At 33.9% G+C, this 24,518-nt stretch overlaps 1 protein-coding gene across 4 annotated transcripts; it reads right to left on the bottom strand.

The window, feature by feature from the left end:
• Window positions 1-1,200: 1,200 nt before the first annotated feature.
• Window positions 1,201-11,404, bottom strand: LOC100800094 (urease accessory protein D). 4 transcript variants are annotated; one of them, XM_003555652.5, is made up of 10 exons: window positions 10,067-11,404; window positions 9,783-9,911; window positions 9,436-9,600; window positions 8,817-8,882; window positions 8,656-8,730; window positions 8,424-8,468; window positions 7,842-8,075; window positions 6,991-7,073; window positions 6,749-6,914; window positions 1,201-1,411 (listed from the first exon to the last, which is right to left on the bottom strand). In XM_003555652.5, the coding sequence occupies exons 2-10, from the start codon at window positions 9,909-9,911 to the stop codon at window positions 1,298-1,300; spliced, it is 1,077 nt and encodes a 358-aa protein (XP_003555700.2). In that variant the 5' UTR covers window positions 10,067-11,404; the 3' UTR covers window positions 1,201-1,297. The 4 variants fall into 4 exon arrangements, with proteins under 4 accessions (XP_003555700.2, XP_025983310.1, XP_014628530.1 ...); XM_026127525.2 differs by having other exon boundaries at window positions 7,842-7,997; XM_006605653.4 differs by lacking the exon at window positions 1,201-1,411 and adding an exon at window positions 1,423-3,689.
• Between the last annotated feature and the right edge of the window lie 13,114 nt (window positions 11,405-24,518).

The following is a 24,518-nucleotide window of genomic DNA, read 5'->3' as shown; positions in this document are numbered from 1 at the left end:
ACAATTTAATTTACATCAAAATCTTTATTATAATAATCACCATCGCTGTCACCATCAACACTGTGATCGTAATCACCAACATGATGATCATCATAGCTACCACCTTATGTGATAATAATCATCTTATGTAAAAATAAGAATAAATAATCTCAACCGTTAGATAAAAATAAAAGATCAAGATTAAAATATAAATAAAAACTTCATTTAAATATAGAATATTCATAAGATTTATCAAAATCAAAGACCAATTACTTTTATATTTCTCAAGTTTTCTTTAATTTCACACATTATTGAAAAATGTGATGCACTTGAGGATTGAAAAAAAAAATTCTGAAATATAATTGAAAATTATCAAATATTTCAGGGACTTGGATTAATTTAATCTTAAAATTAAATTATATACATAATAAAAAAAATTATTTTGGTATTTTGCATAAATTTACAAAAACATAAAAATTATGAAACTTAAATAAAAAATTACAAAAATAAAATATTTTGATGCACGGGTACTAAGTCTAGTTTCTTTAATTTGGGTTATGTAATTTGTATGTGTTTGCCACGCCATGAAAACAACCTACACCGTTCCATTTTCTCGGGTTCTACTTTTGGTTAATGGTTATACTTTTCAGTGGAACAAAAGTATACATCTCTTATAAGTTGTAACCTCATTCTTGTTTTTCTTTTTCCTTTTTTAAATTGCACCAAACATATTACATAACTCTGTCATGTTTCGCCCTAATCCTGAGGTCTACCAAGAGTTACCACACGATTCACCAAAAGCAAAAAACAAAAAGAAAGATCACTCCAAATTCAGTTCCATGGTTAGAAAGTTCATTAGAAATTCAGAATATATAAAATATGTCGGCAAAAATACCATAGTTGTTGTTTTGGAATCTCTGCTATTATTTGATTTAGCTATTAATGTATCAATGGTTTAGATATTATTTTGAAAAATAAGAGCATTCTTAATCCAAAAACAAGGGTTGTTACTATTTGGAGGGTATTAATTTGCAGGAAGTCAAGAAATTCCATATCTAAATTATATTATTAATTTTAAGCTCAATGACTGCCAAATTCTCTCAAATTAAGTTTTTTGTAATATGCCCTAGCCCCAAGGAGAAAAAGATAACCAGGAATGCAAGAGAAGTTTGATCCTTAACAGAAATTAAAAACCTAGGTCCTTAATATATGGTAGATTGATAACAAAAATAAAATATACATGAATAAAAGGAATGTAAAATTATAATACATATAGCTCTGCAATTAAAACTAATATTATTTCAGAGAACACTTCACTTTATCTGTATGGTGGCACCCCTATCATTGGCTCCAAGGGTGCCAATTGATGCCGTAGAAACTTGTAAACTGATTCAGTTGTCTCAGCAGCCACTCGAACAAGAAGACCAATTCTCTGCACACAAAAAGAAGTTGCAGTTAGCACTTAGCAATATTTATAACTAAATAACATTACAGAATCGTAAAGCAGGATATCATAACCCAAGTGTTTTAACAAACCATAGTATCTTTCAATGTATGTTTGAAAAATTCTACCAACACATTAATTCACACTCTTTTTAGGACACCATTAGGTGAATTTTGTGAGTCTCGCCAAATAATTTCACCTGAACCCACTCGTTGCCTAGTGAAACTCAAATGAAATTTACCAAATAATAAAAAGTGTGCTTGAAAGAGTGAATTGCTAGCACCCTTCTATGTTGAGGACAAAATGATCCAACTTTGATGAATGACATAGTAATTAGATGAATAAGAGTTTTAAGTGCTGATGTAAGTGTACAAGAATCAAAAAGTTGCAATCCACCAAACTAAAAGATATGAGAATTGTCCTATGGCCATACGCAACTATAATTTGAAGACACAATCGTCGTATGACAATCTAACAAGTATGAAGACTAATTCATTATGGGATCTTTGGACATTCCTCTAAAAACTAAACTAAATCAGTTTTCATTTTGTTTCAACTTTTAACAAATGTCTTTATTCCCTGCTCCTTTTGACGCGCAAAAACAAATTAGATATCTCATACATTATGATTATTATTATTAGAGGAATGCTAGCAATACACTCTCAGACATCATTTCTCTTATTATTATCAATGTGCATTAGAAGTCAATATCTCTCAGAGCAATACAGCCAAGATCTCAGAACAGGAAGAAGACTTCATACAAGGACACCTTGAGACAGGAGCTTCCCCTAGCATCCTACCAAGGCAGCTCAGTCCTTTCACCAAATTTAAAAGAAGACCACATATCCATTCCTTTCATCATACAATTAATGCTTTCACCATGTATACTGACACAATCTTACCCAGAACCTCCCCTGTCAAAGGTCATATGCTCTGACAACTAAGTGGAGAAAACCCTTTTGTCTCAACTGGAACACAAACTCCAAATCAAAATATACCCCCAACTAGCTAGATTCAATGTACTACAAACAAATGTTAGAATTAATGTCTCATATGAGAGACATGTGACTTATATAGAGACTAATAAATAAATAACTAATAATTAGCGACTAAATAAAGATGGTTGTATGGGATTGTGGGAGCGAGAAAAGTCCTGATCCAGATGGACTAAACTTTAAGTTTATTAAGGAGTTCTGGCAAGTCATTAAATCCGATGTTGTTTGATTTTTGGAGGAATTCTATGTTAACGGAATTTTTCCAAAGGGATGCAACGCCTCCTTTATTGCTCTAATCCCTAAGGTGACTGACCCACAAAACCTTAACGAATGCAGACCTATTTTGCTAGTAGGCTGCATGTACAAGATTGTGGCTAAGATATTAGCAAAAAGATTGAAGAAGGTGCTGTCAGCCATTATAGACGAAAGACAGACTACCTTCATAGGGGGTAGGCATTTGCTCCATAGCGTGCTTATAGCAAATGAAGCAGTTGAGGAAGCAAAAAGGCGCCAAAATCCATGCATGGTGTTCAAAGTAGACTACGAAAAGGTATATGATTCAGTTTCGTGGAATTTTTTGATATACATGTTGCGGTGGTTAGGATTCTGCCCCAAGTGGATTAAATGGGTTGAGGGATGCCTCAAATATGCTTTTATCCCCGTATTGGTGAATGGAAGTCCCTCAACTGAATTCATCCTGCAAAAAGGACTCCGACAGGGGGACCCATTAGTGCCCCTTCTGTTTAATATTGTTGCTGAAGGCTTAAATGGATTGACGAGAGAAGCAATGGAGAAGAACCTATTCAGAGGATTCTTAGTTGGAAGAAACAATGTGAAAATCAGAATCTTACAATATGCTGAAGACACTATTTTTCGGTGAGACATCAATGAAAAATGTCAAGGCAATCAAAGTCATCTTGAGGAGCTTTGAACTCGTATCGAGGCTTAAATTAATTTCCCAAAGAGCAGTTTTGGGACAATCGGAAAGATGGAACAATGGAAGAAGGATGCTGCAAAATACCTAAATTCCAATTGTTGTCCATATCATTTTCTTACTTGGGTATCCCAAATGGGGCAAACCCAAGGCATTGCAAGTTGTGTGATCCTATCATCAACAAGTGTGAGAGAGAGTTAGCAAAATGGAAACAAAGACACATTCCTTTTGGGGGCAGAGTGACTCTAATAAAGTCAGTCCTAACATCTATTCCTGTTTATTTCTTCTCGTTTTTTCAGGGTTTCCAACAGTGTAGTGGATAAGCTGGTGAGAATACCTACATGAAATAGAAACAAAATGACAATGATTCAGTTTCGTTTTCACAAGCCGTAAGCTGTGCTAATTCTAAGTAGTTAAATACCATGAAAGAAGAGATAAATTCCATGAAACATAATTGTGTTTGGGATCTTGTAGAATTGTCAAAGGGTTGTAAGAGAGTTGGTTGTAAGTGGGTCTTAAAAACTAAACAGGACTCTCATGACAACCTTGAATGTTACAAGACTAGACTTGTTGCAAAAAGATTTACTCAGAAAAATGATATTGATTATAAAGAGACGTTTTCACTAGTCTCAAGAAAGGATTCTTTTAGGATTACCATGGCATTAGTAACCCATTATGACTTGGAGCTACATCAAATGGATGTGAAAATTACCTTTTTTTTAGTGGAGAATTAGAGGAAAATGTATATATGAACTAACCAATGAGATTCTAAGTTGAAGTAAAGGAACACATAGTGTACAAATTAAAGAAATCAATATACAGTCTTAAGCAAGCATCCTGCCAAAGGTATTTGAAGTTTAATGATATCATTGTTTTCTTTGGATTTAAGGAAAATACTGTTGATTGGTGTATATATCTAAAGGTCAGTGAGAGTAAGGTTATTTTTCTAATTCTGTATGTTGATGATATCTTGCTTGCAACTAATGATTTTGGTCTTCTTCATGAAACTGAGAAGTTTCTCTCTAGTAACTTTAAAATAAAATATATGAATGAGGTAAGCTATGTGATATGGATAGAAATATTTCGTAATAGATCACGAGGATTGTTAGGCTTATCTCAAAAAACATAGATCGATAAAGTACTATAGAGATTTAGGATGGAAAGGTGTTTAGTATCACCTGTTCCAATTTAGAAAGGAGACAAATTTAGTCTCGCACAATGTCCTAGAAATGATGTGGAATGAAAACAAATGGAAGCAATTCCATATGCATTAGTTGTTGTTGCATCTATCATGGAAACTGAATTTGTAGCATGTTTTGAGGCTACAATTCAGGCTAATTTGGCTGCGGAACTTTATTTCAGGACTTGGAATTGGAATTGTAGACAATATTGTCAGACCATTGAAAATGTATTGTTTCCATATGCATTAGTTGTTGTTGCATCTACCATGGAAGCTGAATTTGTAGCATGTTTTGAGGCTACAATTCAGGCTAATTTGGCTGCGGAACTTTATTTCAGGGCTTGGAATTGGAATTGTAGACAGTATTGTCAGACTGTTGAAAATGTATTGTGATAACTCCGTAGTAGTATTTTTTCTAAGAAGTACTCTAAGGATGCTAAGCATATGAAATTGAAGTACTTTGTCGTAAAGGAAGAAGTTCAGAAACAAAGAGTGTCAATAGAACATATTAACACAAATCTTATGATAGTTGATCCTTTGAATAAGGGATTACCGTCCAAGACATTTATAGAACATGTTGAAAGTATGAGCATTATTGTTATTGATGATCATTAAGTGTAAATTATCTTATGCATTTTAGTGACACTCTAAACTCAATTATGATGTTTCTGATTACCTGTTCTTTATCTTTACATGCATATTTGTGTTAGAGTAATGTTAACAGGTTTTGTCTTGAATAAAAACTTTATGTTGGACCAATTATGTATTCCTAACTAATGGTCATATTAAGGAGAATACTAATTTATAGTATATGGAAGAGACTATGTCAATTAAGTGATATACAACCGTTATGACTCGAATTGGTTTCTATTCTTAATCATGAAATTATGATGTATCCAATGTATAGAATGATTAGTCATTTTAATGCGTATTATGTTAGTTTAATTTATTTATTTATTTATTTCATAATGTTTAATAATGTCACATGAGTCAAATGGGAGAATGTTAGAATTAATGTCTCATATGAGATACATGTGACTTATATAGGGACTGATAAATAAATAATTAATAATTAGGGACTAAATTGTAATTGGGTTAAATAGGAGAATAAAGATAACTGTTACTTGATGGAAGTAGTGCTTATAAAAGGAGTTAATACCCATTAACATAAAACAAGGTCCATTTCCTGACAAAAAAGTGTTTTCTCTAATCTCTAGCTATCACAAACGTAGAAAGACAGAAAGAATAGTCAAGCTATAGCCCTTGTGCTTTTGATACATATTTTATCATAGTATGTAGATAATTTCTTGTCAAGATGAAAATTACACGATCCAATCCCTTGAATGGATATTGCGTGTATCTCCCACTGTTCCGGTCATGGAATAGATGAAATAAACCCCAAAATGGATTTTTGTTCAAGAATGAAATCTTATTGGAACTGTCCAGTTCACCCTTTGGAAAGAAATCAGAGATTTTTTAGTTTTGAACTCCTAATTTCTGAAGACACTGAAAATAAACTTCAGCAACTTGCGCATCCGCGATGACAACATCATTACCGAGCACATGGATTGGGAAAATTAAAGTAGATCAATTTTTTTTCATTCCCGAGGAAGTGCATATTTTACCAGAATCTTCTTCCATAATGAAATCTTGTTCCTTTCATCTTCCAAGAAATCAAAGTATTCTGAAGAGAAGTCCTACTATAAAGAAAGATAGACATTGTTTATCTATTATTTGTGAAAATCATAGGTTTCAAGATCTGTTGGTTTTCTATAATTGTTAATCTAGGAAATCCTTAAAGATTTTACAACAAATGGACTATGTCACCTTAAACCCACCGGAAAAGGAAGAATCATAATCCCAACCATTCTTTTATAGGCACTCGATACTCCCTTCAAATGCCCCTAATTAGATCTAGTCTTAGTACTATTGTAATGGTACAATTGTAACTCACTAACACAAACAAAACCTAAAATATTTTAATAGTAGAAACACAGAAAGTTTCCTCTCTAATGAGCAATAGCAATGCACCAAAACTTATAGCTTGGATCTATGACCAGAAAATCAATTGAGTTCAAGCAAAACTAGGATTATAGGAAGGATTATAGGAAAAGTCAGATATAAACAAACTCAAGTCTAGGCACTCTTTAAACAATGGCATCACACTAATATTTAGACATTATGGTTAATTAAAATTGAATAAATTTATAATTTACCTTAGGACCAAAGGCACTGCAAGAAGCTATGAAGCTTGGTTTTGTAATAAAATGATCGGCCTTGTCTCTTTGGTGACTCCAAGCAGCAGAAGGATGCTGTAATTGCTCAGACATAACTTCTTTCACGTGATCTTGCACACGATTCTGGACATACTGCACCTTTGGCCTTAAAAAGGCACATAGTACATGAATTCATAATATAAAAACATTAATCCAAAAGTAAGACAAAATAAACCACTCACCCCAAGAGTACAATCATTGCAATTACTTGGTAGTTGTGCATGTGTTCTTGTACACATCCAATTTTTTCTTTGTCTAATAACATCTGTTTGTAACAAGAAGCCATTTGAGTAGAATATCAGAGCATAGGACATTAATCCCAAAATAAAAGACGGTGCAAGTTGCTTTTCCCAAAATACCTCCAGAAACTTTATTGCTTCAAACTACCAGAAGATGCATGCTGTTTTGTGCACTATTTGTGATGGGAGGAGACAGATAAAAAAGCAACATATGCAGCAAAAATTTAATGCTCTAATTTTAGCACCTAACATGATATTGTCATTTCAGAAAGGCGATAAGCACAACACACTGTATAGGGGAGAGAAAAATGCAAAAGCAACATATAGTGCTAGGTTTGGATGTTCTCATTTTAGCTCTGAACATAATATTGACATCTCACAAAACAACAAGGACAAATCCTGTATAAGGAATAAACCTCTCCTTTATAAGATCGCACGTTCCCAAACAGTAGTAAAGATAATTAGTTGAGCCTGCTGCCTGCATCAAGCCCAGGTGAAATGGCCTCAAGGAAAAGGAAAGGCAGTAAGTAGTAGATTGGTGCATACAATACAACTAGCCAAATTTATCAAGATCAGGCTTGCCAATTAACTGGCTTCATTCTTTGGCATTGAAATCTATTAAAAAAATCCAAAGAATAAGAGGAAATTATAATAACAGAGGAGATTAAGATTTCAAGTTAATTTTAACAAACTATAAGAATATTACATGCAGCCCCTTTTTATACATATCAGCCTGTACAAATTGGAAGTAATATTGATAACTAGCATAACAACGACAGCAGTATAACAATTACCGTATCCAGAAATAAAGGTTGACCATCTTCTAAGAATATATTATTACTGCTTCTATATAGATCAAAATCCCATTTTTCTCCACTTTCATGGCGCCCACTTGTAATCCAATCGACCATGACCAAATTTGAGTCTGGCAACACACAGAAGACTTGTTTCTGACAGTATCTTGCAGTGGAAAAGCATGTTACTGGATCAGGAATGATAGCTAAAAGTGCATTGCTTCCAACTCTAGCCTAATACACACAACGAATTCAACAATTGTCAGTTGTCCCTTGAAACCAATAAACTCACCAATAGTTAAATTTTAACCACAAGAAAAAATAAGGTTGTCTTGTCAAGGTATTTCTCTTGAAAAGTATAGTGCCTTTATGCCATATAAAAATCAATTTATCAAACAACTACAGTAATTATAATACTCGTGCCAAAGCCTTATATCTTGATTGCCATCAGATATTGTAAATTGAAAAACAATCAATGCTAATCTATTTATTTTTTCCTTCTATCATGTAATATGACTCCTTTAAATTAATGATCGTGAACATAAATACACGAACAGCAAAAGAAATATACAGTGTTGTAACCTCTAATATTTGTTGAGAACACTTGGATCCCACAGATTTGTAAACCTAAACAAAGACAACAAAATTATCAATAATCTACATATAAGCCAAGTTAAAGACTACAATTCACTCTAACCAATATCAACTAATCAAAGAGACAATATATCATATTCACTCACAAGCACCGACGCAGAAGCAAGCTCAATTTTTTTTAAAAAAAAAATCAATAAGGGAAGAAAAATAATTAGCCAACCTTAGTGGAACCTTGGGTGGTTAACACCATGGTACAAGTATCTCCCACAGAAAATTTGCATGAAATGTTGTCACCCTACATCTCATAAGGCAAGCACAAGTCCACAATCATAAGCAAATAGATACAAAAAACCAAGGCAAAGAAAAAACCATCATACTTACAGATACAATTCCACCTCCATAGTTGAGGGCATAAACCCATACAGCATCTGTTTTGGAAGAACCCACCTGCAATTAGTTAAAGAAACATTTTTAGCATACCAAGCTATGATTTTTATACCAATGATCGCTCCACAACACAAGCATACAAAGTCTATGTAGCTTAGTCAAAACATGACTAAGAGTATAATAATAAGAAGAATTTAATTTCGAAATTATCTTATATACAACTCTTAAAGTAATTAGTACAACAAAAATTCAACAATTTTCAATTATATGGAAATACAAAAAGAGTTTGATTATAATTCGCAGTTAATGTAAGAAAAATTACAATAGCAACTAATAAAAAATTATCCTCGAGTCAACAATTTCCAATAATACGGCTATATTAAAAAAAAAAGTATAATTGTCATGCAAGAAATATTTTGAAGATAATTATTATAAAGGTAAAGGATTGTGCATGCTAATTTGTAATCAGATCACAGTTTTTAGTATATTTTAATTAAATTCATGTAAAAATGCACTCTATTTTTTTTTGTTGATATGTAAAAATGCACTTTAGATGCATTCCAATTAAATTCATAATATAATAATAATAGTAAAATGGAAGATTACTGGAAACCTTTTTGGGTATGACGAACTTGAGGGGGTATCTTGAGAAGCAACTTGTGACAGATGATCTGCCTCCCACTTTTTCAACCACCACTGAACCCATTTCCATTTCTCTGTCTGCCTCACCACTTCTCATTATTCTTCCTCTAACGTCAACAGATGGTAGTGCCACGCGCTAGATTCAAAATTAAAAATGACACAAAGATGCATATATTTAATACTCTCCTTTGCATTGTTGGATTAAGAGGGAAAATAAAAGAAGAAAGAAGCAATAACAGACATGCTTGACATTTTTATTTTATTAAGTTCAAAGTTAAAATGAAAAATAAAGAAGAAAGAAGTGTAGGAGGTTGAAACCTGATTTGATTGAATGAGCGAGGTGCGTGGCACACTGTGAAGGAGACAGCACCGAGTCGTAGTAGTGCAGGCGGAGTTGTATATTCGACACGCATTTTTAAATTCAATGGTGCAGTAAATCTCTATCATCTATAAAACAAAATAAAAAATAAAAAATATCCGAAAATTTGTCTCAAAAGAAAATAAAATATGTTTTTCAGCTTTTAAAATACTCAAAGTTTGTTTTAAATTTCTAAAAAAAATGTTTTCTTTTCTTGTGAATTTATGATATGTGACTTTTATACCCGAAATTAGGTTTGGATTGTCCAAACATGTGGCTGATATATATGTCCACTAAAATTACGTTATGTGTAGTCTCATTCTTTCCTTCCTTGTCACTTCACAAGAAGACACTTCCCAAATCCGTCATCACGCAGTGCCCCTCCTCGACCTCACCAACACCAACACCAGGAGTCTCAACAAGCTCTACAAGAACAGATTCAATTTGAGTTCTTCAGGTTTCGGATCCCGACTTGTGTGTCACGGCAACACCATACGACATCGTCTAATAAGTTTTTCAACAGCCCTCCTCCCCTTGGGATGGTGCCAAGTAGCGGCGTAAAGAGGGATTGCGGTGGCAAAGATGGTGGGCGCTAGTAAGATCCTCTGTGACGGGTTCGTGAGGATGGAGCAGATGAAGAACCCTTTACACCAAACCTCCAAAGTTACTTTCTTTTTTCGATTTTGTTTACGCCCAGAAACTGAATCATTTAGGTGTGTTTGATTTTCATTTTCTATTTTCATTTTCTGAAAATTATTTTTATTTTTAAAATATTTGAATTCTTAAAACATGTTTTGTTTGACTTCTTCTTTTATATTTTCATGAAATAAAAATACTAAAAATTTATGATATATTAATTTCTTATCTTTTTGTATTTTTAGATTTGTTTAAAATTATATTTGTTGTCACCGTAATTTCATTTTAACCGAAACGAGATTTCTGTTCTCAACTAACTGAAAACATTGAAAACGAGAATTTATTATTTTTATTTTCTGGTTATTTCCTGTTTTCATTTTCACTGTTTTGAGAAATTCAACCAAACACATCTTCATCACCGTTTTCTATTTTTAGTGAAAATGAAAACAGAAAATAATCAAACCAAACACCCTTAAGAATCTTCTCAGTTTTCACAAACGGTCCATTTTGTGTAATAGCTCAAAAAAGATTTTGAATAATACTGTCTAAGTTATGGTAATGGATTTTGTTTATGCTATTTATTCATGCCAAGTTCCAAAGACTTTTTATTTTTAAAAAATCAAAATTATCGAAATTAACAAACAAGGTTACAGGCCTAAAATCACATTAACCATATTTCTAAGTACTTAAAAACAAGGTTTACCCTATCTTTTTTTATGTGTAGATAGTCGAGTCTGTAATTTTGTATTCCATAACTGTGCATTTGTGTGTTATATAACTGTGTATATTGTGTGTGTCTTTTATGTGTTCCATTGTAATTTTTTTTTATTTCTTTTCAACAATTTATTGTGGTTTTTAGTCTCCCAAGATTGTGTGTACGTTTTTCCTATAATTCTAACTAAAACTTTTTAATCCTAAAAAATTACATTTAAAAATTTAAATTAAAAAAAATGTCATGGATTTGACTTCGACTAAAGCTAATTCTAAGTAAAAAAAGTCACACATTTTAATTTTGCGATAATAAAAAACAAACATAAAATATTACAGGAATGAAAAATATATTTTAACTTTAAAAATATCCACAAGTATGACATAAATGAATAACAGTTTGGACCCTTTAAGTATATAAAAGGGATTTCATTCCTGAATAGAACAACATTTATGAAAAGAAGAGTTATTCCTTCACTAGTACTCAAGTGTCTCAAGGATTATTCTCATCACTTCTGATTCTTGCTTTCTAAAAAAATAGTATTTGAAAATAAGAAAATTTAAAGTGATTTTTTTTGTTGTCATTTTAGTTTAGTCCTTAAATTTAAGATTTAAATACAATTTTGATCTTCCTATTTTTTTAAATATGTAATTTTGATTCTTTTATTTTAAAATAGAGACATTTAGTCCTTTTATTTTTTAAATTTCACAATTTTAATTTTCCTATTTTAAAATACAAACATATAGTCATCTATTATTGTTATATCCATAATTTTGGCCATTCGATCAAATTCAAAAGACGTTGATAGGTAAAAAATTAATTTGATGTGATCCAAAGTTAATGATGTAATATGAGATAATTTGTTCAACCCAGGTCGTAGTTAATATTAATCTCTTTAACAATCAACTCTTTTAGTTTGAGAAAAGAACCAAAATTAATATTAATCTCTTTAACAATCAACTCTTTTAGTTTGAGAAAAGAACCAAAATTATAAATTTTTCAAAAGTAAGAAACTAATTGTCTCCAATTTAAAATAAGGGACAAAATTGCAGATTTTAAAAAAATAGGAGAAATAAATGTCTCTATTTTAAAATAGAAAGATAAAAATTACAAATTTTGAAAAATAAAACGACAAAAATTATATTTAAACCCAAATTTAATTATTATCACTTTAGTTGTAACAATATGTTAATATTATTATTTGAGTCACATGAATTTTTAAATTTTAGATAAGAATGGATGATAGATTGTATTTTTAATGACATTTTTTTTCAATTTTATTACGTTGATAACTAAAGTAGTACCATCTCACATTTTAAGAACTAAAGTATAGTTGTTTATCCTTAAAACTAGTTAAATAAATTTAATAGACTACAATATGTTTTGAGTGTTAGGTATGGACGACCACACATTTAATTTACCTTGAATTTTGATGCATAACAATAATTATAAATTATTGATATTTTAATGAGTTTTGACAAGTGGATCGGATCATTGTGTTTGTCGCAACCTACCCTTCGGCGGGAGGGCGACACCAGGGTTCACGGGTGCGTTTTTCATGGGAGAAAAATGCGCGGAGTCGCCACCAACGTTTATTCGAGGAAAACATCGGAAAAACCGGAAAGGTGTGGTCTACGAACTTTAAGTGTGAAAGGTTCAGAAGTTGTTTTTACGCACGGGGAAGGTATTAGCACCCCACGCGTCCGTCACAAAGGACGACAACCTTTAATCAAGTGTGCAAATATGACTTCAAAATGTTTTATTTTCCCTTTTTCATGTCTTTTTGTGTTTTTATGCTTTTTATGTTTTTAATTTTGGTGTGGTCGACAAGGGTGTTTCCCTCGCTCCTACGTATCCTCAATTGCGATGAGGAAATTAGACCTATGTAATTCTTTGAGAACTAAACGTTGGTTAAGTTGTTTTGATCTTTTTCCGCAAGATCAATTTTAACCGCACAAAAGTCATTTAAGGTGTTGGACCATTAACGATCTCTTGGTTTTGAAAGGAGAGAAACGTTAAGGCGTTGAACCATTAATGATCTTTTGGTTTTTGAAAGGAGAGAAACGCTAAGGTGTTGGACCATTAACGATCTCTTGGGGTGGTCGACAAAAGCGGGGCTTTTGCTCCTACATATTCTCAATTGCGATGAGGAAATCAGACCTACGTAGTTCTTGCAAAAGTGGTAAAGTTACATGTTGATTTTATGCTTTTGAATGGTCCATGTTAACCGATAAAAGCAAAGAGGACCGTTTAAGGCGTTGGACCTTAAAACGGTTTTTAGTGACTTTTGTGGACGAAACTTGATTTGTGAGTTGATTTTAGCCTTAGTTTCACTTTAGTTATTAGTCAATTCATTCAAGGAAACTTCCAAAGAAAAACGTCCGATTGATTTTTTTGATTATTTTATTCAAAGATATTTTGATTATTTTATTATTATTTTTCAAGATATTTTGATTATTTTATTATTATTTTGCCTTTTTTTGGTTTAACCGTGGTTACAACGTGAACGATCGGTTATATTTTGTTTTAACAATGATTAAACTAGATTGCAACACAAATGATTGGTTGAAATTCATTTTATCATTTATTAGGTGAGAAAACGACTTAAATAAACGGTAAAAAGCTCGTTAAAGCAGAAGAAAAGAAAACTGAAAGTAAGCGAAACTAAAGTGAAAGTACACAAAACAAGTAGGGACCACTAAGGGTGCATAGAATGAATTGAAAGATTCGATTTTGGGAACTTACCGGTTGAAGACTGAAGAACGACGAAAAACGAACGAAGAACGGTGAAGAACGATGAAGAATTTCCATATAATCGCTTACGGAAGCGTTACGGAAGCACTTCGACTCGATTTTTCTTCACGAAAACGTGTTTTTTGCCCAAAATAGCCGAAATGCATAGCTTAGGGGTCATGAATATTTTTGAAACAGCCCCTCTCCCCCATTTATAGGGAAAAAGAGAGGTGCTTCCCACCCAGAGGCTTCTTGAGGAAGATTTCTAAGCGCACCCCAATTATTAAGTTCACCCCCCTTTTCGTACTTTACGGAAAAGTTACGGAAGCCTTAAGGAAGTGTTTCGGATTTGATTTTCATCTTTTTTTCTCTTCCCTTTCACCAATGTTAAGTGAAATATGCTTACCCAAGGTTTTCAAAAATTTTATGGAATCATTACGGAAGCCACGAAAACCATTTTTCAACAGCTTGGAGGAGCTTGCCGCCTAGTTGCTTCCTCCTTAAGCAACACAACTTCCAAAAGACCTAGATTTGAATTGCTATTTACACCTCTATCTTGATAAGTTCACCTCCCATTTTTGTGTTTTTGGCCGTTTTCTTTTCAAAATCTCACGAAACTTTACGGATTCCATCGTGATGAGTGTTAAGCCTTCCGAAGTGATCAACAATGGTCCTCGGATGAAATTAGAGTATAACAGTTTATTTACATACACCCCACTTTGCTAAATACACTCTCATTTTCGTGTTTTTGATCGGTTTCTTCTCAAAAAATCTTGGAACTTTTCGGATTCCACAATGATGGGTGTTAAACATTTTGAGGTGGTCAAACAAAGGTCGCATGCCAACAAACAATGGTTCCCGAACAAAATTAGGGTATGACAGTGTTCAAGGAATTTACAACATTTAGTGTCCACCACAATTATAGAAAGAATGCTCTGATTTTATCTAGCATCTAACATGCTATATCCAGTGAGCATCCACCCTTGTGTAAATCAAAGACTAAGTATGACGAAAAAGCAAAGTGCATGTGTACTGTTTGCATTTAAATTTTATTTGCCTCTCTTATTTTTTAATTGCTAACGTTTGAATTTGAGAGAAGGGCAATATAGAAGAGTATAGAAGGTTTTCATGAAGTATATCCTTAAAGGTTGCTTTCGCTACGAACAAAAAGCACATGACATTGTCTGTACTATGGATCATTCCTCTCCATTCAAAGCATGACATTTCGCCTTATTCTTTAGTGTAAGACAATGGTCCTTTCAAGAAATCAACGCTAATTCCATAATGGATCCTTCACTGAAGACTATAAAAGGAGGACATGATGAAGGCCATGATTGTATATACAAGCCAATTGACCAAAAAGCTTACCTTGAATTATACTTGTAGCCTTTGCACCCTTTGTGAGCTGAATTACATTTTCAAAATTGAACCCTGAACTTGAATGAATATCTCCCGATACCTTGTTTAGATTCTAGGAGAGCAGATAATTCAAGGCAAATTATCCCAAAATTTGGGGGAGTTGATTGGGATGTAAAGTAAAAGGTAAAGCATCAACACACATAACAAATAAGTTGTGTTAAAAAAAAAGAAAAAGAAAAGCAATCAAAGAAAATGTGTGTTGTTGTAATAAGGTCAAATGCAAATTAAAGTGAAAGGCTAGTGAGAAAGCTAATTGTATTGAAAGAAATATTTGGATGAGTCTAGGATTTATGCTCTCTTAGAATCTAAGCCTTTGAATCCTAGAAAAACCAATTATTTTTGTAGCCAAACCTCACTACAAGCCTATAAAAGTCCTTATGATTCTATTTATGCATTTCTGACTTGATGACATGAGATGAAGTTCAAAGATTGGACCTCTTGCTAGTTGTTATTAATGAATAGCTTAAACACTTGTGGTTGAGTGAAACAGAAGACGTGAGACAGTGGTTTAAGCTGCTTTCCTTGATATCTGTCTTATGTTTAACTTCATCTAATTGTATAGGTTACATTTTATTCTTCTCTTTGAATAACTGCATGCTTTGTGAAAGACAAGTGATGAGCGAATTTTGCTTCATTCTTTTATCATGCAATCAATAACTTTTGTGCATACACCTTTGTACATAGTCACTGCATGTTTTTGTCACTTGGGGGACCAGTGAGCTGTTCTTTATTTGCTTGAGGACAAGCAAAATTGTAAATCTGGGGGAGTTGTTAGTCGATGAATACGGCTAACTTTTGTGTATAAAACTTGTGTAAATTGTATCAAACTCCTCCAATTTATGGTTATTTTGTAGTGTTGTAATTACTTTTTGTTAAAGATAGGTAATAAATACTTAGTACTCCCATTTTGTGTGTTTAATAACCATTTTGATGTAAGCTCCATTGGAGCTTGTAGGCCTAGGATCTTCTTCATCAATGGATTCCTTTGCTTCTTGGAAGATGAATGGCAGCAGAATGGAGAAGGAAGAGAGTAAGGAGACACCACTTCAAGGAGAAGATGAGTCTAGAAGAAGCTCACTACCATAGGAGGCGATGGATAAGAGCTTGGAGGAAGAAGGAGATGAATGAAGGGAGAGGAAGAGGAGAGCACGAAATTTTATGCTCTAAAAGAGCTTTGAAATCTGAAGTTTAATTTTCAAATGATCAAAGTTCCAAAAAATGCACACACAAGGTCTCTATTTATAGCTTAAGTGTCACACAAAATTGGAGGGAAATTTGAATTTCTATTCAAATTTCACTTGAATTTGAAATTGAATTTGTGGAGCCAAATTTTGTAGCCAAAATTTCACTAATTATGATTAGTGAATTTTAGATATGGATCAGCCCACTAATTCAAGATCACGTCCATGATTCTCCACTTAGTATGCTTAGGTGACAAGAGGCATGTAAAACATGAAGCACATGCACAAAGTGTGACTATATGATGTGGCAATGAGGTGTAGCAAGCAAATGCTCACCTCCCCCTCTAAAATTTAATTGGATTGGGATTCTCCCAATTCAATTAAATTTATTTTCCAACACACACATCAAATATTCACTTAATGCATGTGAAATTACAAAACTACCCCTAATACAAAAACTAGTCTAGGTGCCCTAAAATACAAGGGCTAAAAATCCTACATTTCTAGGGTACCTTACCAACATTATAGAGCATTAAATACAAGACCCAAAAATAATGAAACCTTAATCTAATATGTACAAAGATAAGTGGGCTCATACTTAGCCCATGGGCCCGAAATCTATCCTAAGGCTCATGAGAACCCTAGGGCCTTCTCTTGCATCTTTGGCCCAATCTTCTTGGAGTCTTCTATCCAATACCCTTGGGGGGTAGGATTGCATCATTCCCTCCCCCTTGAAAAGGATTTGACCTCAAATCCAGAGGTTCTTGAAACTCATGGATTCTTTCCACAACACTTGTAAAAAGAATAAAAACATATGTATTAGTGATGTTGGGTATGTTAGAGTATGATAAGGACTGAAAACCCCTTTCCTGGCCATCTTCCCATGAGAGAATATAGTTCCTCACCAACTCAATGAGTGGTGCTACAAGTATAGAAAAATATGGGACAAACCTTTTGTAAAAGTTTGTTAAGATATTGAAGCCCCAAATTTTCCTTATACTTGGTGGAGTAGGCCACTCAAGAATGACCTTTATTCTCTTAGGGTCCATGGGAAGCCCTTGATCACTATTTAAAAAGTTAAGGAAAGTAAAGGATAAAACATACCTTTTTCTTTATTTTCATGTTGATTATTCATACAAAAAATTACGAAAAACCTAAGGTGTCCCACATGAGCACCTAGGTTTGCATTGAAATAAAAAAATAAGAACAAACCTACCTAATGAGTCCCTATGTACACAAATCATGAAGATGTTGGGTGCATGAGTGATTTTACAAAAGAGTGTTGCACCACTCAACACATTCATCATATCACCTATCATAGGGATTTGGTGCCTAATAGTACCTATTTTAGGCACTAACAAAGCACAAGGATTTAAGCTCTTGCGAACCAAACCCTTATCCAACAACTCCTTTACTTGAGGAATAACCTCAAGCTCAAGAGGTATGGCGGTGCTAAGGGATGTTTCCCTTGATAGGAAAAGGTAGAAAGATTGTTTAAGAAGGAGTGCCCTTTTAATATCACCTTTTGTTGCAAAATGATTTTCCTTCTTAACAATCTTCTTGGAGGAATCCTTTTCCTCCTTTTCCTTCCCCTTGGCCTTTGAAGACAAGGCCTTACTATCATTTTTTTCTTTTTTTCTTTCTAGTTTTTCTTCCTCATCCCTCTTATCTTTCATAGTTAGTTAATCTTTGGCCACCTGTGAAGGTGTTTGAGGATGCAACACAAATTTAGTGCCAAGATGGGTGAAGGTAATTTCATTAGTTAGGCCATTGTAAATGATCTTCCTATCAAATTGCCATGGCCTTCCTAAAAGAATATGTCCTGCCTCCATGGGAACTATATCAAAATTAACTTCATCCTTATATGTCCCAATGGAGAAAGGTACATTCACTTGTTGGTTAACTATCATTTCCCCTTGCTCATTGAGCCATTGAAGTTTATAAGGTTTTGGGTGGGGAATGATAGTGAGGTTCAACTTGGAAACTAATCTTGTGCTACAACAATTGCAACAAGATCCACTATCCATAATGAGAGAACAAGTTTTATCTAAAATTTTGTATCTTGTATGAAAGATGTTCTCTCTTTGGGATTGAGATAGATCACAAGATTGACCTCCAAGGAGCCTTCTAACCATTAAGAGGTCACCTTCTTTATGGGGGTAGACTTCCTCACTAGACTCTTCACCCCTTACTTCATCTTCACTTCCACTAGAGGAAGGGCAAGAAGTAGTCTCCTCTTGACTACTATAAATGTCTTGACCCCTCATGATCATGGTTTTCTTTGGGGGGCATTGAGAGGCAATGTGACCTCTCCCAAGACATTTGAAGCATTTAATGTTGCTAGTCCTTTCTTGGGAACTAGTCTTAGGGGTGTATTTTTCTATGGTCTTGTTGGATCAAGTGGCCTTGGAATAATTAAGAAAGGGGGGTTGAATTAATTATTAATGTACCTTGACTAATTAAAACTTATCCTTCTTAATGTTACTAGATTCAATTAGGCTTTACTACGAAGTTATGCAACTTAAACATAAGTAAAGCGTAAAAGTAAAGTACACAGCGGAAATTAAAAAGTGCAGGGAAGAAGAAGACAAACACAAGAATTTTATACTAGTTCGGCAACAACCCGTGCCTACATCCAGTCCCCAAGCAACCACCGGTTCTTGAGATTTCTTTCAACCTTGTAAAATCCTTTACAAGCAAAGATCCACAAGGGATGTACCCTCCCTTGTTCTCTTTGAACAACCAAGTGGATGTATCCTCCACTTGAACTGATCCACAAGAGATGTACCCTCTCTTGTTCTCAGTTACAACAACCCAAGTAGATGTACCCTCTACTTGTACCACAAAGGATGTACCCTCCAATGTGTTAACACAAAGAATTCTTAGGCGGTTAGTCCTTTGAATCTTTGTAAGGGGAAACAAAAGATATCTCAGGCGGTTAGTCCTTTGAAATCTTTTGTTTAAGGGAAAGGGAAGAATCAAAAGAATTCTCAGGCGGTTAGTCCTTTGAATTCTCTTGGGAAGGGAGAAGGGAGACACAAAAGAACTCAGATGGTTAGTCCCTCTATTCTTTTGGAAAAGGGAAAAGAGAGACACAAAAAGAATTCAGGCGATTAGTCCTTGTTGAATTCTTTTTGGCAAAGGGAGAAAAGAATGAAAAGATATAACACACTTTTGTTTTCTGCAGAATTTTCACTTGTAGAAGAACAAGGTTTTGAAAACAGAAAACTTAAAAAACTTTTTGGCAAAGGAAGAAGAAGAAAGATGAGTAGGAAATAATTCTTAAAGAATTGTAAAGGTTGTAAAGGTTTAAAGGTTTCTCAAAAGTTGTTTAAGAAGTTGTTATGAATGCAAGTCAAGGTCTTGCTTTTATAGACTCTTCACGTCTGGTCAAGAAAACCATTGGAAGAGTTATAACCTTGAGAAAATAATGTCAAGAGTTACATCTCCTGACCTTTTATTCAAAACTTGTCACTGGTAATCGATTACCATTACCATAATCATGTAATCGATTACACAATGCATTTTATGAAAAGATGTGACTCTTCACAATTGAATTTGAATTTCAACATTTAGATACACTGATAATCGATTACACCATTTAAAAATCATTTGGAACATTGCAAATTCAGTTAAAAACTTTTTGAAATCAAATTTTATCACTGGTAATCTATTACAGGAAACTGGTAATCGATTACCAGAGAGTAAATACTCTGGTAACTTAGAAAAATTTGAGAAAACTCTTTTGTAAAACAAAACTATGCTATGTTTGGTTTCTTGAAAAATCCTTTTCAATACTTTCCTTGGGAAGTCTTGACTTGTTCCTTCTTGATTTCTTCTCTCGAATCTTGAATTCATCTTCTCTTGAATCTTGATTCTTCTTGATGTCTTTTCTTGAATCTTGAAATCAACTTCTCTTGAATCTTGAATCTTCTTGATTTCTTCTAATGAATCTTGAAATTAATCTTGATCTTGAACTTGTTGACTCAATCTTGAAATCATTCTTTTGGGCTTTTTGTCATTATCAAAACTACTTGATTCATACTTGATTCATCATCATGAAGCTTGCTTCTACAGGTCTTACCCTTATCTTCCTTTGGTTTTGAAGGTGCAGCCCCCAAAATTCCATGGGCTTGGTCCTTCCTTGGATAAGAGTGAGAGCCATAAGATTTTTAAGAAGGCTTTCTTTTAAGTTTCTCCACTCTTATACAAAGTTGGACTAGCTCATCTAGGTCCCTATATGGAAAGAGTTCAACATTGTCCCTCACTTCCATATTAAGCCCACTAAGGAACCTAGCTATGCTTGTTCTTTCCTCCTCCCTAAGTCCAGCTCTTAAAAGGAGTAGTTCCATTTGTTCTCTATATTCTTCAACACTCATACTCCCTTGTCTAAGCCTTTGGAGCTTGTCCATAATCTCCCTTTCATAATAGGAGGGAATGTGCCTCTTCCTAAGGGCACTCTTAAGGTCATTCCAATACTCTACTGGAGGATCCCCATGAATCCTTCGTTCCATAACAAGGGAAGTGATGCAATCCTACTCCCCAAGGGCATTGGATAGAAGACTCCAAGAAGATTGGGCCAAAGATGCAAGAGAAGGCCCTAGGGTTCTCATGAGCCTTAGGGTAGATTTCGGGCCCATGGGCTAAGTATGAGCCCACTTATCTTTGTACATATTAGATTAAGGTTTCATTAATTTTGGTCCTTGTATTTAGGGCTCCATAATGTAGGTAGGGTACCCTAGAAATATAGGATTTTTCAGCCCTTGTATTTTAGGGCACCTAGACAAGTTTTTGTATTAGGGGTAGTTTTGTAATTTCACATGAACTAAGTGAATATTTGATGTGTGGTTGGAAATAAATTTAATTGAATTGGTAGAAGCCCAATCCAATTAAATTTTAGAGGGGGAGGTGAGTATTTGCTTACTACACCTCATTGCCACATCATATAGTCACACTTTGTGCATGTCCTTCATGCTTTACATGCCTCATGACGCCTATGCACACTTAGTGGAGAATCTTGGAATTGATCTTGGATTAGTGGGTTGAACCATAACTAAAATTCACTAATCATAATTAGTGAAATTTTGGCTCCAAAGTTTGGCTCCACAAATTCAATTTCAAATTCAAGTGAAATTTGAATTGAAATTCAAATTTCCCTCCAATTTTGTGTGACACTTAGGCTATAAATAGAGGTCATGTGTGTGCATTTTTTTCAACTTTGATCATTTGAATATTAACTTTAGATTTCAGAGCTCTTTTAGAGCACACAATTTCGTGCTCTTCTCTCCCTCTCCTTTCATTCATCTCCTTCTTCCTCCAAGCTCTTATCCATGGCCTCCTATGGTGATGAGCTTCTTCTAGACTCATCTTCTCCTTGAAGTGGCGTCTCCTCTCTCTCTTCCTTCTCCATTCCGCTGCCATTCATCTTCCAAGAAGCAAAGGAATCCATTGATGAAGAAGATCCTAGGCCTACAAGCTCCAATGGAGCTTACATTAGGAAGTCCACCAATAGAGGGCATACCCTTGAAAGCTAAGGGTAGCCAATGGAACTTTTCTCTCTTCGCTAATATGATGGCAAGCAAAGAGTTGTTCAACCTTCATTTCCCAATCTAAGTAGGCCTCAACATTATCTTTTCCATGGAAATATGGGAGGCTAATGTTAACCTCTTGAGGCCTTCTATCCTTTTCTTTTATTTGGGAGTGATGTTTAGTATGTGAACTATGGCGCCCTCTATAATAGTCGCTAAGTTCTTCACTTAAACTCTTGCAAGAGTCATGACTACTATAGGAGGCATGTTTTTCTCTTTTAATTTATTTCATTATTTTTCTTCTTTCTTCCTCTCATATTTTCTCTCTTTCATCTTGACTTATTTCTTCCACTCTTTTTTTACCTTTTTCTTTTCTCTCTTGTTTTTCTTTCCACAACTTAAGGGATCTCAACTTATCTAATATCTTATACAAGGGGTCCTTAGGAGTAGAACCCTCACCATTAAATGAAGACTCATGTTGGTTTCTAAGTTATGGTTCTTTCTTGTTGGGGGTTTGAAAACAAAAAGTAAAAGAAACTATGGTTGAAACTAGCCAAAATAAACACTAAAAAAGGTGTGAAAGATAAGGTAAAAACTAATTGGTAAAAGGCAAATTATCTAGGCGGTTTGATAATGGAGGGTAAGGGAAATAAGCTATGAAAGTAAGCAAGAAATGAAAGTGCAAGAAATGCAAACTCGGTGGATCCTAAGAGTGTTTGGATGACCTCATATAAGGTTCCCAACAAAACACTCACTATCCTAAGGGAAAATTGCCTAAAATTATTACACACAAATGGAAGTAGGGTGACCTATTGGAGGCTCCCAACTTACTTCCAATAAAAGGCCTTTTTGTTACAAAACTAGTTGAATGCCCGTGCGATGCACAGGGCGGCTTTTTACTGTAAGTGACATAAACACTATGTAGATTGTTTGTAAAAAGGATTAATTGTGTTGCAAACTTTGAAAAATTGCAGGAAATAATATGAAACAAACCTAGAAAATAGATAAAAATTGAAAATAAAGATGACCATCAAAAGAGATAGATTCAAACAATAAATTAAAAAAGTTATAAAAAATGTTTCTGGATGTATAAACCAAGTTTGAGTGTGTATTAAAAGTTTCAGTCATCAATTATATTGTTAAACAACAATCAATGGAATGAATGTGTAAAGATAAACACTAGTATTATCATATTTTCATACATCATTAAGTAATGGATAACGGGGAAAAAGGAAAACAAAATTAACACGTTCACAAAGGTCACCCAACGGAAAAATAAAAACAAATGCAAGACAAAGAAGTGGAAGTTCAGATCCATGGATTTTCATTTTAAATCCCCGAAGTAGCAATGATTGGGTAAATAATAGGAAGCATGTATGAGAAAAAACATAATAAAGTAAATTGCATATCATCCGGGCTGACATCTTACTGTAAGTGGTATAAATATTGTGTAGATAGGTTTTTTAAAGGAATGAGTAATTGGTGATTGTAATTACAACAGATCGAGGATATATCAAATGCTTATTAAGAACAAATTGTAAATTATGTAAGGAGGTAGTTAATATATTGTTGGATACACATATCAAACGTTGTTATCATGATTCCATGCAAATAACGTGGCAAACAATGCGAGTTTAAAAATGATATTGTGAGAGGGATAAAAATACTAACATTGTTGGATGATAACAAAAGAAAAGATTGTTCAATACCGTAAGGTATTTAAGTTTGTTTGTTTAAAAATACAAAATAAATTTGTTCATTGAAGAGAAGTCAATCGTCAAGGTGGATGTCCTCCTCGCCCCATTCGATATCTTTCCTGATCAAAAGCTCTCATGCATGGTCATCAAACTGGAAGTAGAAGACAACCTCATCTTCGGCCATCAATTTTTTTTCATGAAGGTACTGGAATCATGGGTCAGCAATAGATGGCACACCATCGTTGATGGTGACCTACCATTGGGTGCGTTTTCCCAGGCCCCGCTGAAGTGTAATATATATTTTTGAACCATATACAAATTTGGAAGTCGGTGCTGGAAGAAACTATATCAACACCGAAAAGAATAATCATACAATTTGAACAATTTTTTTATTTCCCTTCATTTCTCGCACTGCAAAAAGCTTCTCCCTTTCCCTTCCTATTTCCATCCCGGGCTAATGCACGGGCTGGAACTTTACTGTTAGTGGTATACATATTATGTGAACAAAAGACTCAAATGCTTATTAAGAACAAATTTTAAATCACAAAATTGATAAATTTAAAATCAAATGTATATGAATATATGAGGAGGTAGTTAGTGTTGCTTCAATCCAAGTTTAATTTCAGTAAATTTTTTATCACGATTCCATGCAGATGAAAAGAAGTTAGTCTTCAAGGTTGATGTCCTCCTCCTCCCATTCAATTTCTTTTCTGATCAAAAGCTCCCATGCATGGCCATAAAACCGAAAGTAGAAGACAACTTCATCTCTGGCCATCAATTTTTTTTTTATCAA

This window comes from Glycine max, chromosome 20 (assembly GCF_000004515.6).
Source record: "Glycine max cultivar Williams 82 chromosome 20, Glycine_max_v4.0, whole genome shotgun sequence".
NCBI classification, from domain to species: Eukaryota; Viridiplantae; Streptophyta; class Magnoliopsida; order Fabales; family Fabaceae; genus Glycine; species Glycine max.
This window is presented reverse-complemented; position numbering and strand designations above follow the sequence as displayed.

What these genes read in the sequence shown, in the direction of transcription:
- LOC100800094 (XM_014773044.3), bottom strand. Translation starts at nt 9,911, where the DNA reads ATGATAGAGATTTACTGCACCATTGAATTTAAAAATGCGTGTCGAATA. An exon ending in GTTCTCAACAAATATTAGAG is followed by an intron (nt 8,076 to 8,423) that starts GTTACAACACTG and finishes TGTGTGTATTAG; the next exon opens with GCTAGAGTTGGAAGCAATGC. An exon ending in GCAGTGCCTTTGGTCCTAAG is followed by an intron (nt 1,412 to 6,748) that starts GTAAATTATAAA and finishes TTTTGTGTGCAG; the next exon opens with AGAATTGGTCTTCTTGTTCG.